We start from the raw sequence: 19851 nt of genomic DNA, 5'->3' as shown, positions 1-19851 counted from the left end.
TACATGAACATGCATTTTCATGCATTGGCAACGGGTATTAACAAGCCTTGGTTCAATGGCTGTTAACTATTCTCTCCAAATCCTAAAGTGATAAAAGGAAACGCATCTGCCTAACTCTACATGAAAAAAAACAAAAACACCTGCATGCACAGATTTAAATGAGCCCTCAGACAAAGCAGATCCAACGCATCCCTAGTATAGTACCTGCAGGTAAAATGCCAAGCCCCTGTCCCACTTGTGTGAGTATGACAGCGCACGCATGTATGCGCTTTTTTGTACGTCGCCTATAGAGCAGTCTATTAATTCCAAAGGCCTGCCCATGCATGACAATGTTGCTTGGTTGCCACAGGCAACTGCTCCAGATTATGTCTGCTCGTTTTGATAAATTCCCCTCTGAGGGGAATTTATCAGAATCTGGAGCAGTTGCCCATGGCAGCCAAGTCACTTTTCACTTCAGTTTGTTCATTTAAGCTTTGAAAATGAAAGATTCAGGGCCTGATCACATGATCCAATGTGTTTAGAGCACGATTCCCTGCCATGAACGCACTGGATCGCATAAACAAAGCCCCCCCACGCATTCTAGGGCGTGGTGGTGCCATTTATTTCAATGGCACCACAGACTCGCCTCCCATCCGCAGTGTGATCTTCAATGGCACCACAGACACGCCTCCCACCATAAGGTGCCGTTTATTGCAATGGCACCACAGACACACCTCCCTCCGGCAGTGCGATCTGCAATGGCACCACAGACGCGCCTCCCACCGGCAGTGCGCTCTCATTCACTGGAACACGTGGTACTGCAATGCCCTGCATTGCAATCGCAAAGAATAGTGCGTGCAGTCTGCAATGCAGTGGGACATAGATTATTATACACTATTTTCTGCAATCTCACCGCACTGGAATACACGGTATTGCGGTACCACGTGTTCAGGTGTGGGCAATCACCCAGCGGTGCCATTAACATGAGTGGCACCACCATGCCCCCTCCCTCCCCAGAACGTGGGGAGCCTTTTGTTTTTGCAATCCAGTGGCATGAGCAAGCCCTGAAGCTGATTGATCACCATAGGCGACTGCACCAGATTCTGTCTGCAACAGTTTTGATAAATTTCCCCATGGTACTTTGTTACCATGTATTTTTAGTACAGGTGAAAGCGCATAGTGCAGCATGGTGTGTTGGGGTTCCATTAACAATGACTGGCACCAAAACGCACCACTTTGCAAGACTTGCTGCAGCAAAATGCACTTGAAAATGCATGTCTTTGGACACATTGCCACAGCCCACAAATGTGCAGCATGTTGACAAGACATCAATTGTTTAAAAACAAAGAACATGAATATAAGTCTATAGAAAGCAACTAGAAAGGTGGGGTTCCCCTTTAAGTACACACCCGGACCACAGCCCCAACTCGAGTCACCAAGAACCCCCAAATAAAGGCCATCCTCCTCCTCCACCACCCACACAGCAGCGCAGTGTACCAGTCAGCTCTCCCATCTACAGGACACGAAGCACATTCTAATAGCAGTGAGCCATCCCATCTTACAAATTCCTAACCACTGACCCCGCCCTCCGGCTCTACCCTCCCCACAGGCGGAGCCATCAGAGATAAGGAGGACTGTTAGCGGCTCGCTGATTGGCTGTAACATCCGTATCAGTAGTAGACGAAAGGATGGCTTGGATATCGCGCTTTTAATTGGTTAGGCTGTCTGCACCTCTCACGCTGATTGGCTGCAGAAGGGCAGGGTTCTTTCACAGACATTTCCTCAGCGAGTTTTACAGAAGTTGTGAGGATCGTTCAGCGCCGGAAGTTGCGGACACCGGTAAGAGATCGGGCTGTTCCTTGTCATTGCTGGGTTCGGGAGAATTAGAGCAAGGATGAAACACCGGGATGGGCGATTTACTGGGCTTTGTGCTGTGCCAAGGGAAACCACAAGTCTCATGAGCTGGCGAGGTGTGCTGGGACTTGTAGTCCCAGAGCTACACACCCTCCAACAATCGCTGAAGAATGTGCTCATTTCATTGCACCTCTTATTGTTTAGGGGGGCATTAAAAAAACAAAATGATGAATTATTAGGATGTAAAGGGGATGTAAACTCTATTTTTCAGTACGTTTTGTCATCATGCTTTACTGCAAACTGTTTTCTTAAAGGGCAAGTTCATATTTTCACAAAAGGTGAACTATCTCACAACACCCTCCTCATACCTTCCCCACTTCCCGGTCCCTGCGGCACTTTGCAGTAATGACCCTCCTCGGATGTTCACGCCAAATGGTTTGGGGACTTGAAGACTTTACTAGTCAGCCCTGGAATTTGTATAGCCACTTAATGGTTGCAATGGGGAGCATTGATTGGTCAGAGTGGCCATGTGACTGTGCTGGCCAATAGGGATCTCTTCTTTCTGCTGGGATGCCATCCTGGGAAAAAAAGAAGGTTCGGAAGAGATTCTCATTGGTGCGTGGGGTCACTTGGCAATGTTGGCCAATTACCATTCCCAATTAATATTATTATACAGGATTTATATAGCGCCAACAGTTGCGCAGTGTTTTACAATATAGGAGACAGTATGGTTACAATACGATTCACGAGAACATGGTTGGGAGGGCCCTGCTCATAAGAGCTTGGCATCTAAAAGGCAACCATTATGTTGCTAAGCAGCTTCTGTGGCTGAGTAGTAAAGTTTTTCAGGTTCCCCGATTGTTATTCCTGCTGGCGTGAGTGCTGTGCGAGGGTCATCATTGCTGATAAGTGGAGCGGGCTGGAGGGCGACAGAGATGTTGTGAGAGAGTTCGCCTTTTAATTTTTTTGTGAAAAGGGATCTAACCAAGCGTTTTATATTTTGTGAATTGCTGCAATATTTCCTACCCGGCAGGGGGAGAGACCCTGCCACTAACAGCACTTTCTGTTGCAAGCTGACAATTGTAAGATAGCAATTAGCAGCAGCGCTGTCACGCTGCTGTGCGCACTCCTCTCGTATTTCCTGCCTTTCTGATTGACCTGATTGGCAGCCTAATGCCCAACTGAAGCAGCATGACAACTCTGCTGTTTACTGCCAGGCAGTGGATTAGCGTTGTCAGTCTGCAACAGGAGGTGCTCTTGGCAGGATCTCCAGGTAGGAAAGTGCAATAGATTCACAAAAAGACATTTGCTTAAGGGAACAGTATAAAGTGTCCCATGATGCCAAGCATACTAGGAAGTACATTTTGGGTTTACACACACTTTACAATTAAAATAAATGTATATATTTGAGCTTAATAAGCATGTAAACCTCTGTGGTTGTCTGGGACAGGTTTGTGTGAGTGTTTAGTCTGAATATACCAGCTCAGCAGCTTGTTGGCAGCTAAGTATTCAGTGTACTGTTCATGGCAGATTGTATTCGAAATTTAGTATAATGTACAGTACATCGGCTACAATAATAGGACTACAACCTCCAGCATACTCTTACAACCATCACATCTTGTAAGTGGAATGATTGTTGTGGTCTGTTATGTCTGGTATCTAGGTAAACACTACACAATGAAGTACTAGGCTTCTAAAACCTAAAATGTTCATGTTCGGAAGGGTTAGAACACTCCTTTTTTATTTTTTGGGGGAGGGGTGGTCCCATTGTAAAGATTTCCCCTCACTTCCTGTCTAGAACATACAATAGGTAGTAAGAGGAAGTCTCTCAAAAGCAGAAGGTGTACATCCCCTGTGGCTTTTAGAGTATTGCAATGCCTCAGGGGACATGTAATTCCACAACAGCTAGAGTGCTGGGGTTGCCTACCCCTGTGTTTAATCTATTGGGTTCAATATTTTGAGTCAGCAGATGAAGTATGCAGATCAGGAGGTTTGACTTTACTGGATGCATATTTGTTCTAGGTCAAGTTACAAGAAGCCATTGGATCAGTTCTACAATCAGGCAGCTAGCACTTTAATAATGGCGGCTTATATATTTTTCTGTGAGGCGTGTACACCTAATCCTGGTTTCTTGGTGCGTGTGGGGATACTCCCAATATAGTAGTTCCATTTCTGGACAGTTGGAGGAAATGGGTTGTATTGTATGGAAGAAGACACAATGGGGGTGATTCATTATAGCCTTTGCAGTGCTGTTCTGGCAGTATTGCTGTCTAGAAATGTCCTAGACCCAATTCAGAAAAGCAGTGTGACCATTCTAGAGCTTTTACTGACACGTGCGCCAAATTCAGGTAGTTCTTACTGGCGATACTTTTACATTATGTTGCATTGGCTGCGACAAATTCATAAAGAAATAATGCCGTTTCTGAGTTAAGGAAACCGGCAGTAAATAAAACAAAAGGGCTGGTGGCCCCTAGTCTGTCGGCATTCAGCCATCCATTGATGCCTGACTGCCCAACATAATTGGTTGATGAGATGCTGGCAACCCAGACACAGCCATTGTCCTAGCAACCAATCAGGCTTGACTGCACAACATCAATGGTTGCTAGGACTCTGGCAGCCCTGACACTTTTGACGTTCCGGCAGCTAATGACATATGGCCGCACAGAGGCAACCGGTGTCCTAGCAACCAATCAGACTTGGCCGCACAACATCATTAGTTGCTAGGACGCCAGCTGCCCTGGGCCTGCCAGAGTCCTTGCAATCAACGATGCTCGGCCACACAGCATGCTCCAGACCTGTGCACAAGGCGGGATTGATGACAAATTCAGGTAGATGTTTTTGACATGCACATGAATGTTGTATGGTGGCTCAGACACTAAAGGTTTTCTGCGCCACTCTTTATGAATTCCAAGGAAATGGGTCTGGTGTCACCATGTTTTTACTATGAATTAGCATCCCTTCCCCTCAGCCTCCAATCGGCATAAGACCAGCCCTGCAAGTGTACTTTTGGTTAATAGCTGAGGTAATCCCTCCAGTATTTCGTAAGAACACATTCATACATAAGGCCCAAAATCATTAAAACAAAACGGAACAAACAGTGACTGCAAATGGCATCTTTTCTTCCTTGTGAGTTGTGTGAGGGGAGGGATGCAAGTAAAGGGTGGGGTCCCTCCCCATCCACATACCAGTCATTGAGGAATGACAAGTCTAATTTATACACTGAACATTTCCTTTCCCTTACATACAACATCATGGTTTTTTTTTTCTCTGCAGTGAAGCTTTATTTTTATTAGGTTGCATACTGTCTTGTAACTTCTAGTTCTGTCAGTGTTTTGATGCTTTTATATGAAGGAAATATATTTCCTGTTTTATCACTAGTACTAAAATACTGTGCATGTATTCTATTCTTTCACATGCATTCACACTGACATCAAAATAGGGTGTTGTCATGTCCATCCCTTCCCTCCCCCCAGGGTTTGTAGTCCAGATTCCACACAATCACCATATATGCTTCTGTATCCAATACCTGCGTGACAGTTCTCTCTTTTTCATGGTTTGAGTTGGACAGAGTGAATTTCTCAGAACCCTGCTCCTTGTAGACTCCTTAAAGCAGCAGGGGGTCAACTTACTTGATTCATAAGGGCCTCAAGTACAGCCTTCAACATCAACAGAGGGCCACACATAATCTTATTCAGTAAATGTGATTCTAAAGAGAACTTGTTCTAAATGTGATTCTGAAGAAAGCAGCATACATGTAAAAGGAGGTAGTCAGAGACCATAAACAATATACAAGCGATGGCCAGAGACTTTGGGTATGCTACAAGAGGTGGTCAGAGACTGCAAACATGCCAAAGGAGATGGTGAAAACAAATCAGAAGCGCCAAAAGATGACCAATAATTGATATGTGTAAGCGAGCAATGGATTACTAGGGGTGCTGCCCCACTTCAGCCTGGGAAGCTGCAACACTGTGGGAGAAAACAAAAGAGAAGGGCGCCCACCCTAATGTAGATAGTTTTTAATGTTTAAGAATAAAAATACAGAGTCAAATCATACTCGCAAAGGTGTAACAAATTAAAAGCATGTCAGGCAAGCCTGGGCGACATCTAAAAACAGTTGCACAGAAGTCTGTGTAACAGAACAGGACTCCTTCGATGACGCGTTTCCAGGGTCACGCCCCCTACGTCAGACCCCACAGTGATGCAAAAGGAGATGGTCAGAGAGTTTAGGACGCCGAGGGACATCCCACCTCTAGAGCGGTGGGGTAGAGAGGTGAGTGGCCACTGCCGCAGGTTCTAGGTTTGGGTAAGTATTTCTTTATTTTAGACCCTAGAGAAAAACAAGCACTAGACCCTTGCAATGTGGGAGTACTCTCTCTGCAAGGGATAAGTTTTCATATGCTTGGAGTTCTCCTTTAAGTGCTCATGCACACGGGCATATTGCATAGTAAATACAGGCGCGTTTTCCTACAGCATAAAATCCTCCTGTATTTGCTGCACCCAGGAGCTGCAGCTACTGTGGTGTTCTATCCATAGCAATGTACAAACAGAGTACTCTGTACTCGGGTGTATGCCCGTAAGCACCGACACTTGTGTGCATTTGTGCATGTGGGTAAGTTCCCGAACGCAAAGGTTTTGCTTTCAAAAACATACCCGACTGTGCTTGCGAGCGTACATCCTAGTACAGGGATTTCTGTCTATATATTGCTCTGGACAGAACACTGCAGCTCCCGGGTGCCACAAATACAGGCGTGTTTTACGCTGTATGAAAATGCGCCTGTATTTTGCTCTGCAATACACTCGTGTTCATGAGCCTTAAAGGAGAACTATGGGGTTAAGGCTTTTCCCCATAGTTCTCCTTAGGGTAACGGGAGGACACAAACTAGCGTCCTCCTGTCACCCTAGGCTCAGTATACCGCGAGCTGTAGCTCGCGGTATACTGAGACGCCGCAGTATACAGCGAGCTGCTGCTCGCGGTATACTGAGACGCCGCAGCTGAAGCGGATCCCAACTATCTAAAGGCAGAGCCAGCTGTAACCCGCCCCCTACCCCGTCCGTTACGCCAGTCAGCACTGGCGGATTGGAGCGGGGAGGGGGGAATCCGGCCCTCCCCTGTCACGGCAGAGAGCCGTGACAGGATCGAGAAGTGAGCGAACACCGGCATGTGTTCGCACACCTCCCGATCTACTGAGCCGACCTGTGACAGTCTCATTGTCACAGGTCGGCTAGAACTATGAGGTGAGTGAAAAGCATTCCCCTCATAGTTCTCCTTTTAGAGTTCAGATTGTTGAAGAAAGTGGCTGAATCTTTTACAGTATATATCATGTTTGATGGCGTTGTGGCATGTTTACAGCATTCCTATATTGTTTATTTAGGTGGAAATAAGCTTCAAATACAATTTCTCTATTGTGATGATTTGCATTCTTTTCTGCCAGTTGTTTGTATGAAAGTAGCAGTAGATGTCTGCCATTACTGCCATGCATATGACAAGGGGCAGTGTGGATCCACCTAATGTTTCCAGCAGATGGGACATGCCAGTGATTTTATGTGTCATATCTCAGGCATGACTATAACATACCACAGCATCCATTCTGCCATCTGTGGTAGCTGAGTCTTTGTCAAATCTCATTGCTCTGTGGGGCTGAGTCATATCTTAAATATCTTTTCGTCCTAGGGATCAAAGACTCATTGGCAACTGAGAATGTTAAAGGAGTTATAAAGTCCCACCATGCACTATCCTGCTATAACATCAGCATCGTAACAGGAATACGTACTGGAGTTGTTTTTGATAATGCATTCAAAACTGCAAATCTTGCTGCGCTGAAAAGAAGTACAGCATGCCATAGTTTTATGTCCGGCCCTCCCCTGTCACGGCAGAGAGCCGTGACAGGATCGAGAAGTGAGCGAACACCGGCATGTGTTCGCACACCTCCCGATCTACTGAGCCGACCTGTGACAGTCTCATTGTCACAGGTCGGCTAGAACTATGAGGTGAGTGAAAAGCATTCCCCTCATAGTTCTCCTTTTAGAGTTCAGATTGTTGAAGAAAGTGGCTGAATCTTTTACAGTATATATCATGTTTGATGGCGTTGTGGCATGTTTACAGCATTCCTATATTGTTTATTTAGGTGGAAATAAGCTTCAAATACAATTTCTCTATTGTGATGATTTGCATTCTTTTCTGCCAGTTGTTTGTATGAAAGTAGCAGTAGATGTCTGCCATTACTGCCATGCATATGACAAGGGGCAGTGTGGATCCACCTAATGTTTCCAGCAGATGGGACATGCCAGTGATTTTATGTGTCATATCTCAGGCATGACTATAACATACCACAGCATCCATTCTGCCATCTGTGGTAGCTGAGTCTTTGTCAAATCTCATTGCTCTGTGGGGCTGAGTCATATCTTAAATATCTTTTCGTCCTAGGGATCAAAGACTCATTGGCAACTGAGAATGTTAAAGGAGTTATAAAGTCCCACCATGCACTATCCTGCTATAACATCAGCATCGTAACAGGAATACGTACTGGAGTTGTTTTTGATAATGCATTCAAAACTGCAAATCTTGCTGCGCTGAAAAGAAGTACAGCATGCCATAGTTTTATGTTGGTGCACACCACTGCAACGCCCGTGCATTGAGGCGGTGTTGACCGAGCTCATTAGCACTGGAAACAGCGTCCAGCGCAGCCCCAATGAATATAGTGTGAACCCACCCCAAGGACTTGTTCACACCATCTCCAGACCAGAAATTTTTTATCTGGACCACGAACGCACACGCAGTATTTCCAATGGTAGAAACTATTGCGTTCAGTTCCAGAGCTTTTAAAAGAAAAGTCCAGCCTGCTGCATTTTATTTTCTGGTCTGGAATGCATAAAAACGCATGCAAACATACAGGAACACACCGAAAACCCAAGCACAACCAATTGAGACAAAAACCGCACTGGAATGCATAAAAAATGCGCAGGACAGTCTTTGCAGGAACGCATCCAGATCTGGTCTGGAGATGGTGCGAACAAGCTATAAGCCTGCGCTCCACCATTTTCATAAAACGACATAGTTGTATATTTTACATGTTTGTAGCCAGAACTTGTCACAACTGTACTTCAGTGTGGGTACTTTTTTAAACAAACATGGCGCTCTGCCAGGCCCGATTGGGGCCACATCAGAAGGCCAGGAAAGCAATGTGTATATTCCGTCTGACAGTTGTAGCATTTTGAGAACAGGAGGTATGTGTCGGGGTTGGTGAGGTTTGCGATACACAGGAAACGACTATTAGTCTCGTTGTCTGTGAGTGATCCCACACTCCTGACACAGCTTCCTTCCTGTGTAGCTTTGTATGAAAGCTCACATTACAGAGGCCTCGCCTGTACATCCAGATCCCACGATCACAGCTCACATCGGAGCCAGGATCTGCCAGCATCACCATCTTGTATGTATGTATGTATGTATGTATGTTGTCTCTGCATGTCACTTTGTCTGTCACCAGCTAGAAATGTCCTCTGCTTCTGTCTCTGCCCCGAATGTTCTGTCTGCAGTACTCTTCATCTGTGAAATGTATTGCAGCATTTACCGGCCTGTGACATGGAAGATGCTAAGAAGTCATACCCTGCTGTCCACCATCTGGGTCATTTCCAGACCAATTGAACAGCTTTGACGTTGAAAGGGGGTTTCAACTTTTAGTGGAAACTAGGAAAATCCTATCAATGGTGAAGTAATGCCAGTAGCTCCCGATCATTTTCATGTCATGCCATTCAGGTGATTGGCCCTCTATTAAAGAAGAACTCCAGGTTATTACCCCTTGCAGTGGGGCTACCCCTGCACTGCAAGGGTTAACTTCTCTTGGTCTAGGGGCACAAATAAGGAAGAAATACCCACCTGATCCTTTGTCCTGCAGCAGTGACGGCTCACCTCTTACCTCCCTGCTCTTCAGCTGTAGATAGACCCTCGCGTCTAATGCAGATGAATGGACTGTATTAGACTTGATGACATCAGCAGGCCATAGCCCGCTGAAACCTGGGGAAGAGGCTGCGGGGACCGGCCTAGCGGATAGATGGGACCAAGCACTATGTGAGTATTTTGTTCTTGCCAGTGAAACGCGCGTTTTACCCAGCGGAAAAACGCACACAAAAAAAAACGAGCTGAAAAAATACGCTCCGGTGTGAACCCAGCCTTGTTCACACCTGAGAGTTTTGTCGTAATTTTTAAAACGCAGAACACTGGAAAAAGTACATGCGCGTTTTTCTTGGCAGATTACAGCATGTTTGGCCCCATAGACGTCAATGGAAAAGCTTGGGAAAGCGTGACATTAGTGCTTTTGTCTATTGAGCGCAATGTGTTTCAATCTGCTTGCAAAAACGCACATCTTCATGTGTGCACATCTAACGTGCGCAAAAATTTGCAAAACACGCTAGACAAATATGCACAGAAACGCTGACGCCTAGATGTGACCAGAGCCTTATACATGTAATCTCCTGTTTTGTAGTGCATGGCAGTTCTAAGGCTCCATTTACATATAGAGAGTGCGTTTCCTGCACGGTTTTCTGTTTGGACTAAAACGCAAAAATTTTGAATCCGCGTGGATTCCGCTAGTTTGCAGCTATTATATAGTCGCGAACGTGTGGAACCCGCCGTATTATCGCGCTTGCACTATTTGGGGGGGGGCGGTTTCGTACCGTGTTGTCCCCGCAATAGTCTGAACAATGCACATTAAAGTGCGTTGAGGGGAATTTATCAAAACTGGAGCAGCTGTGCATGGCAACCAATCAGCTTCTCTCTTTTATTTTCAAATCCTATCTGAGCAAACGGAAGGGAGAAGCTGATTGGTCGCCATAGGCAACTGCTCCTGTTTCGATAAATTCCCCCCATTGTCTTTTCTGTTTAGAGCGGCTCCAGTGTGAATGGAGCCTAATGGAGGCACATTGTTATGTTTACAAATATTGCTATAGAAGGTACATTTGAGTTCTTGTAAGTATATGATATAGTATAGGCCAGGAAGAAGAATTAAGCTTCCTGTTGTTACCACTAAACTATTACCCAGCGGTGTATGAGAGATACGCAGAGAAGAAATGATTGTTTGGGGGTTTTTTTACTTCTAAAGTGATCTTTCTGGTTCTGTCGGGTACTTCAGAAGAAGACAACACACACACATTTTGGTATACAGATCTGAGAATGACATACTTGGCAGAGCTCACATTGCTGTATTGTTTTTCCAGCCCTTGCTTGTATTACTTGGTTCTAGCCTGAAATATGCATTTATTTGTGCCATACAGAGAACCTTATATCATTATTGATAGAGTATTAATTATAATATTATTATTATTATTGTCAGAATAAACTTGGAGGGGAAAAAAAACAGATGGGCTGAAAATTTTGCTTAAAGTGACATTAAACCCTCAGATTTTTTAACATAAACCAATACTGTAATGTTTGCCTTACTGTAATCCATGGTAGTTTCCCTTCTCTCTGCTGCTCTTCCTTTTTAAATCTGTATCTGTTCTCATGCTGGGGGAGAACTTCCCTTTTGCCTGCGACATCGCAGAAAACGACCACCCACAAAATTGACCATAGGCGACGCTTTAAACGCTTTTACCGCTCATCAGTTTAGTGTTATCAGTAATTAATGGCCCTAAAATGATTGCTCGCACTCTGATCGTCATTTTTGCACGTAGGCGCACCCAAAGCATGTTTGCGTGTGCATGTGGGGGGCGAGGGACTTTAAAAGGAAATTTTGTGTTTTTTATTTTACTTTTTTTTTTATTTTTTTTATTTGTGACTTTATTTTATGCTTTAATTTTTTATACAACTTTTTTACACTTTATTGCTATCACATAGGGAGCTAAGAAACCAATTCACATGACGGGTCATCTTTATTGAGACATCAGGGGTCTCCAAGACTCCTGATGTCACCTAGGGATCCCCAGAGAACCACACTGGGCGCCACACACAAGCGGGGGAGGGGGAGGACGTCTTAAGGCGCCCTCTCGCTCCTATAAGGCTCCCGTCCGGCCGTTCAGGAATGTCCATGAACATGAGGTGGTTAATGATGTCTCTGCTCTACAGTTCTTCTTTTTGTTCACCAATGTTGAACACAGATCAGCCCTCTTCTGCAACCTCTCAACCTGTGACCTGCTACATAGTTAAAGCAGTGTTCAGCTCTTAAACTTTTTTTTTTTATATATAATGAATCTAGATCAGACAAATGTACATTGCCCAGCAAAGCATTGCTTTACATTTTTGCCTATCACTTAGTCGTCATGTTTCTGATCAGCTGCTTCCAAGTCTCTCAGCTCGGCTTCCCTGAACTTCCTGTCCAGTACAATATCACAAGGGACAGAGTAGACTCCAGCAATTGTTCATTTACTAGCTTGGAGAAGGGAATAGGGAAAATAGGGGGCCAGGGGAGTGTCTGTGTGTTTGTGGAGACACGCACACACAATGGTGCCTCCATAGGACTCTGCAAGGGAAAGGAATCACTCTAAAGCAGGAAGTTAGGGAGAGCGCTCAGGGGACCAGCTGAAATTAAAACTTTTAAACATCAAGGAGCAGCATCCATTGTAAGTGATTATATCAGCATTTGAAATAGATTAAAGTTTTAACTTTAATGTCACTTTAAGCTGGCCAAATCTCATCAGAACATTCAATAACGCCATCAGAGACCTCACGAATGTCATTTGAAATTTCTTTTTAACATTCAATTTTGGAAATTAATGTTAAGATATGCAAAATCTTGAAGCACCTCCAGTCTAAAATGTAAACAAAACTCAAAAATAACTTGTGTCCCCCTCCAAAATACATACCAGACTCTTAGACCCTAGAAAGGTGCTGGTATCAATTTTATAGGAAGGGAGGGGGGCACACAAAACAAGTGGTGTTCCCACTTCACATCGGGAGCCATCTTCATATTGGAAGCCTTCCTTTTCATTAGGAGCTCCCTTCACATAAGGAGTGCTCTCCTTCCACATCAGAAGAGCCCCTTCGCACCAGACTTAACCTGTCACAGTCCTGGAAATATGACGAAAGAATACTTAAATGACAAATTCACAGCAGGGGTAGGAAAACTCCAGCCTTCCAGCTGTGGTGCAACTGCAAAACCCATGAGGCATTGCAAGACTGACAGGCCACAGGCATGACTCCCAGAAGCAGATGCATGATGATATTTGTAGTTTCACCACAGCTCAAGGGCCAGACTTTGCCTATCCCTGCTTTACAGTTTACCCTCTCCCGCTCAGTGTAGTCCACAGAAGATGAACGTTACCTTCCGTCCCGCTCTGGAGAGTCCCAACTGGGCCCCCTGCTCCTGGCGTGAGTTCATTCATTCCTTTGGATGGTTGTGCCCCCTTGAGTACCTACAAGCCATGGGAATCCATGAGGCATGAGTGCACAGGGCACAATGAGGGCTTTTTTGGAGCAAAGGCTTCGCAACGCCAAGCATGGCCATACAGTCAAGAACTCTGGAGTGGGGCTGAAGGTATTTTCCCTTGTAGGTTACTATCATGAGATGGGTGGGGGGGTAGAGGTCCCCTTCAATAACAACAGCAAGTCAAAGCTATTTGTTTAACTTCTTTTAATTAACAACGTTGAGCATCTTTTTTTTGTTCAATAGATTTTCACTGTTATTAAGTTGACAATAAGAATGGGTATTTAACGAATACAGTTCAAGAGTAAAAAACGAATATAAAAAAATGAAAGGATTAGTGCAGTTGAAAACAAAATGCTGACATCATCAATCCCACCCTCCATCTGCACAGACGCATACTTACCGAGTTCTGGCGGGCCCGGTTGTTCGAATATCTCTCCCTTTCCTGGCCACGCCTGCACACTACATCCCCATTGACCTCTATGGGACCGTCTTCTGACCCAGAAGAGGTGGAGGTAGACAAGTCCCATTGAAATCAGTGAGGATGTACTACGCAGGCGTGGCCAGCAAAGGAAGACGTTCATTGCAGGGTGTAAAGGCTAAGCGGAGGGCTGGACTGTCAGAACTCTGTAAAGTATTCATTTTTGCACGGGTTTGGATCGATTTGGTCAGCTTAAAGGGATCAAAAGGGCAAGTGCACTTTGTTTTAAAAGGCACTTATCCTTTAACTTTAAAGGTAATAGACTCGGAGGATAAGATTGCAGCGTGCATTAAAACAAGGATATTCTAGTCCATCAAGTAGAGCAGGGGTGGGCAACTCCAGCTTTACTTTAACTACAGATCCAAACATGTTTCTGCCTCTGGGAGTCATGCCTGTAACTGTCAGCCTTGCAATGCTTCATGGGCCTTGTAGTTCCATAACAGCTGGAGTTGCCTAGAGGGTATTCCACGGGGCAGCTCAGATCCAAGTGATCCATCAGCAACATATAGTAAGGAAAACAGGACCCATCTGTATATCTGGGAAAAACTGAATGAAAAGGGGTGTGGGAGAGACGTATGGAAGAGAAGTAGGAGCACCTACTTTGTGCTCTTATTTGTTTAAAGTTACAGCGAGCTACAGCGGTATACTGAGACGCCGCAGCTGGAACGTATCCCGACAATTATGTCTGGATCCGCCCAGCTGCGTGAGTGACAGCTGGCTCTGCCTATCTAGAGGCAGAGCCAGCTGTACCTGCCCCCTCCCCTGTCCGTTCCGCCAGTCAGCGCTGGAGGATCGGACAGGGGAGGGTGGAATCCAGTCCCTCCCCTGTCACGGCTCTCTGCCGGCACAGGTTAGAGAAGTGAGCGAGCGCCGCTTTGTTTTTCGCTCACTTCCCGATCTACTGAGCCGACCTGCGACAATTTCATTGTCACGGGTCGGCTCAGATTATGAGGCTGAGTAAAAATCACTCGCCTCATAATTCTCCTTTTTTAAATGTTGGTTGTCTGTGACAAAATGGGGTCGCCTTAAACACTGTTCACTCTTTTCTGCCTTATGTATGTTTATATATTTTGTTCCTTGGGAAAATTATTAATAAAAACTATTTTATGCAAAAAGAAATACATATAAGTAGGGATATACCAATACCGGGAGTTTGGGCGAGTACTCGTACCCACCCAAATGCTCCGATACTTACCCCCAATACCGGAACTTCCAATCATGAAGCCGTTCAGCCTTGGCAAGTGAAGCCGGTGTTCTTTTGATAGAACACTGGCTTCCCAGGCAATTAGAAAGCTGGGCGACGGATCACGATCCGCTGCCCACCTTCCTAATAATCGGGGCACACGGCATCGTGCTCAGTATTTTGGTATCGACGAGTTCCCGGAAAAAAAGTAATCAATACAGAAAAACCGGTATCTCTGCATCCCTACATATAAGGGAGCGGCCCTACCTGCCAAAAGGATTCTGTCCATCCAGCCCTGAGATGTACACAGCACAACCAGCCTCTCTGCCATGTCTTTGCCCTGACTATTCCGCTGCAAGTTTTAATGACTTGACTCCCTTTTAGGTGGGGCAATTGGTTTTTCTGCATCCATCAGATACTTGCATTCATTTTCTAAACTGCACTTGAAAAATTACAGTGAAATCTGGTAGCCACAGGCATCATCTCAATCAGCTTCAGTGGTATAGAATTCACAAATTGTATTCATTTTAACATCTATGGTCTTTTGTCATTTTAATATATTGTTAATTGTTCTCTTTATTTTGTATCTTGCAGCTTTCTTGACAAAACTCAAAATGTCTAAGGTAAGGAAAGTGATGCTTTATGTTATCTGATGTAAAAAATGTTTGGGAACTCTCACCTTGTTGATTCTGCTTCTGGTGGCAGCTTATTTGGCTCATCTATGTAATTGCATTCACTTACTCGTTGGCCAACATGCTGCAGAATTTTGGTTGGTAGCAAGGCAGCAGCAGGGTGGGTATCCTAAGCCACTGAAATGTTGCCCCAACAGACCTAGGGTTAGGGCCTTGGGAATAATAAACAGTAGCTTCAAAGAGTAAGTAAAATCAAACTTTTGTGTTTTTTTTGGCTTTACTTTCTCTCTTGGGTCATAGGAGTACATTTACTAATCCTGTGACCCAAAGTCAGCAGATAGTGAGCATTAGCCCACAGCACAGAGCTGCGCCACAGCCGGGAAGGATCCAGACAATATTGTCGGGACCCACCCAGCTTCCTGCTTGATAGCTGTCCCTCTCTCTCTAGAGAGGCAGATGAGGGAGGAATCCCTGTGTGTCTCCCAGAAAACTAAACCATCTTTTGTTATCTTTGTGCCTGTGCTTGCATTCAACATTCCCTTAGACAAAGAGTACTACCTATGTAGCAGCCATATGTCAATTTGGGCCAATTCCTGCTGAATTGATAGAAATTGGATCTGTGGGCTGCTGTGCAAGAACCACCAGCCCAACAAAAGTTGATTTGAAAATCCACTGAGCCGTGTGGAAAATTATCGGCCGAACAATGAGTGCATCCTATCATATGCAGTCACTGATCGTGCATTCAGGCAGCCATCGGTGCCGTCACCGCTGAATACAATAGCCGGCAGTGGCGATTCCTCCATCTACACTGTTTGGCATGGATGTAGGAATGCTTAGCCACCTCTCTCTCCCGGGGGGGTGGGGGGGTGGAGAGAGAGCTGGCTAAACATTCTAGCAATTGGGTTGCTTTAAATTTTGTTTGCATTTTTACCATACTAAACTGTCTTCAAGAATTATGGTTCTATCATATATACAACTTTTTTTTATCAGCCATATAGATTTCTGTGTACAGGAGGAAGTTGCGTCTCATGATGCTTTTGCAGGTCTTTGTGCATGGAATTCTCAGGTGAAGTTCTATATCTAAGTCCCCACCTCCTGAGCTGCAGCAGCACAGTAGATACTTTGTAGAACTTGCTGTAGTTTATCTTATCCATTGTATTCTGACCTTTCAGGATGCTTTGGAAATACAATGCTGCTGCTGTTCTATAGTGAAAGCCTCCCTGCACCTGTGTTTTGCCCAGTAGTATTACAACATTGCAGTATTTGACTTCAGAATAGTTACTTTCACTTGAGAGGTCACAGTCTATTTGCAGAATGTAATGGGCCTCATACATTCCCATCAAAACATTACATATTTCAGGGTTTTATCAGCAAGAGTATACATTTTATTGTTTTTTTGTTTTTTTTTTCTTTTTTTCACCCCAGCAGCAGCAGCAGCAGGCTCAGTTCACAAACCCTGAGACTCCAGGGTATGTTGGATTTGCAAATCTCCCGAATCAGGTTCATCGCAAGTCTGTAAGAAAGGGATTTGAGTTTACACTTATGGTTGTAGGTAAGTGTTTGTTCTACGGCATGTTGCAAGCCAACTTAAAAAAAAAAAAAAAATGTGTAAACTATAAGAAGTTTGTGAATCTCTTGCCTGTTTGTGTTCACGTTGAAAGAGGTTGTCCTCGGTGTAAAGTCACTTCGTCTGAGTTTGCTCAAGCCCATGCAAAACTGTAACTGCCAAAACGCTCCATGCCCCTTCCCACTTGTGGTCCAATCAGTTGCGGAAAGGAGCATTTCCCCCCTTGCAGCTATATGTCAGAGGGGCAGGGGATGCCTCCACCACTGATTGAGCCGGGAGGGGTGGTCACAGTTTAAAGTGGGCTTAGGGGAACCAAGGCCAGGCTCATCGATAGTTTGGACACATGAAGAAGGAGGAACGGATTGGCCGGCTAAAGATTCCATAGCATCCCTTAAGGCAATCCCCTAAAGTCAAACTCCAGCATATTTCCACTCCAAAATTCTTTTTAATTTCATTTTTTTCCCCCACTGTTTGGGATTTTCCCCCCTCGCTTCCTGTCAAGACAACTTGTTTTTGGACTTATGACAGTTCAAGTAAAAGAAAAGCTTTTGCTCCTGACCCAAACTGAAATGACATAACAAATATCTCTTCACTCCCACACACTTCTGTTCCAGTGGCAATCCTGTATAAAAGTAAAAGTCCCATAAAGCTTAAAGAAGAACTATGGGGTAAGTGTTTTCCCACATAGTTCTTTTAAGGGTCAAGGGAGGACATATACTAACCTCCTCCCATGACCCAAAGCTCAGTATATCGTGAGCTACAGCTGCCAGGTATACTGAGACCGCCAAAGCCGGGATGGATCCCGACAATGCTGTCGAGATCCACCCAACTACGTGAGTGACAGCTGGCTCTGCCTATCTAGAGGCAGAGCCAGCTGTACGCTCCCCAGTCCGTTCCTCCAGTCAGCGCTGGAGGAGCGGGGAGAGGGAGGAATACCTGTGGGGAGGGGTGACTGATGGTCACGGCTGTCTGCAGGGAGGTGAGCGAGTGATGGTATGTGTTCACTCACTTCCCGATCTATTGAGCCGATGTGTGACAGTTTAATTGTCACACGTCGGCTCGAACTAATGAGGATCAGTGATTTTCATTCACTTCATAGTTCTCCTTTTTTTTAATGGTAATTTTTGTTTTTTTGTGTTGGGTTTCATGGTCTGGTAAACAGACATGTATGGGTTTTTGTTGTTTTTTGTTGTCGCTCCATCATATAGTAGCCATCAGTTTATAGCTGATGTTACTGAGCAGAAAACATGTGAGCAGCTTGTGAACTTCCCATCTGGACATGTCTTTACAATTCTACCCATGTAATGCTGTAAACCATGTAGTTCTCTTTTCTGCTGCAGAAAATGAATGGCCATTATCTCTAGAGCCAAACTTTGTATAATATAAACCCATGTACTTTGTATGTGCAAATTATTGTGACATAGTTCATTCTTCATTTTTGCTGTCCTGAATAATGGTTACAACCACTCTCAGGTTTGCCATCTGTCTCTCCGTTGGAGAAATTTCCAATCAGATCCACTTGTGAAAGGGACAGGAAGGGGGATACGACTCTCTAAGGACAGACCTAGATAAAATCACTTCTTTTTTTGTTATTACAGGCATGGTAGGGGGGAGAACTTTTCAGGTTTTCATTGCTATCTGGGTCCCTGTTGTCAGAGTTCCTTGCCTCTTTTTGTGTCAACAGAACAGGACCTAGGCAAAAAATCTCATACTCTTATTTATTTAATCTGGGCCTCATTTTCAGCTTTGTGTTCACTGCACTAAAATAGGTATTTTATCTCGCCTTGAATTTGGTCAAGGTTTGGAAATGTTACCAAAAAAAATCTGCTGTTCATAAAATCCAAAGGTTTATCTCCTATATAACTCATCATTAGTCGTAGAGGCAAAATATCCGAAGGGTCCACACTGGTATCTTTTGTGGAAATTGTACCCTTCCGAATGACTAGTTGTGATGACTGAGGATGTCTGCCACTGAATACAACTATGGTGACTAAAAATATTGTCTATGACTACACACCACCAAAATGCCACAATGAATTATTAATGTGTCAGGTCCCAGAAACCTATATTAGAAGTGGCCTTGTTGCCTCTCTGTAAAGACTGAGTTCAGTCGTAGTCGGTACCAACAATTCTCAGATGTGCCAGTTCACTGATGAACTGCTTTTAAAGAAGGTTTCTTGGTTACAATGTTACTATGGCAAGTAGTAATAGAAAATGTTTGTATAGACAATGTTCTATGAATAACACTTTATGATCACTAAAATGTCACATTTTTATTTAAAGTAAACGCTATTTATTTAAATCTAATTTTTTGTATTAGCGACAAAGCTAGCCATGGAAAAGTAGGCATGGTAGACAAAGCGCAAAATGCACATTGTGGAGTCTGTACCGCTACCAGCCACCATCTGGTTAGCCGGGTATTGGAGGTTTCTTGCCCTTTGTTCTGCTTCACAGATAAATCACAGGAATTAGCAACCAAGCATGCACATTGCTATTGATTTAGAGATGAGCCTAGGCTTGGTGTGAACCCAGTTCGCCTAAGTTTGCACAAGCCTCCTGAAAACTGTGACCACCAGTCCCACCTTCCAGGCCAATCAGTGGCAGCAGATGTAGTGGGGAGTATTTTCCGCCTTTGTGACCTATAGGTGGGGGCAAAGAATGCGTCCATCCACAGCCGGGGGGGGGTTGGCATTCACAGTTTTTGAGTTGGATTGGGTGAACTGGGCTCGCACCAAGCCCTGGCTTATCGCTACTGTAGATAAACCCCCCCCCCCCCCCCACCCCCCACCCCAAAAAAACTC

General features: G+C 44.7%; 1 protein-coding gene across 3 annotated transcripts in view; it reads left to right on the top strand.

Moving 5' to 3' along the window:
* The first annotated feature begins 1814 nt into the window (after positions 1–1814).
* SEPT2 (septin 2) overlaps positions 1815–19851 on the top strand; it is a 42366-nt gene continuing 24329 nt past the window's right edge. Inside the window, exons 1-3 of one of the 3 annotated variants that reach the window (XM_018563480.1) lie at positions 1815–1818; positions 15446–15474; positions 16921–17035. In XM_018563480.1, the coding sequence (XP_018418982.1) occupies positions 15466–15474; positions 16921–17035 (124 nt within the window). In that variant the 5' untranslated portion in view covers positions 1815–1818; positions 15446–15465. Of the gene's footprint in view, positions 1819–9170; positions 9261–15445; positions 15475–16917; positions 17036–19851 lie in introns of those variants that run through there. The other 2 variants (XM_018563479.1, XM_018563478.1) reach the window with 2 other exon arrangements.

Source organism: Nanorana parkeri, unplaced genomic scaffold, assembly GCF_000935625.1.
Source record: "Nanorana parkeri isolate BGI_ZX_2015 unplaced genomic scaffold, ASM93562v1 scaffold667, whole genome shotgun sequence".
In the NCBI taxonomy this organism is placed as follows: domain Eukaryota; kingdom Metazoa; phylum Chordata; class Amphibia; order Anura; family Dicroglossidae; genus Nanorana; species Nanorana parkeri.
The sequence above is the reverse complement of the archived record's forward strand: the minus strand, read 5'-3'. Positions and strand labels throughout refer to the sequence as shown.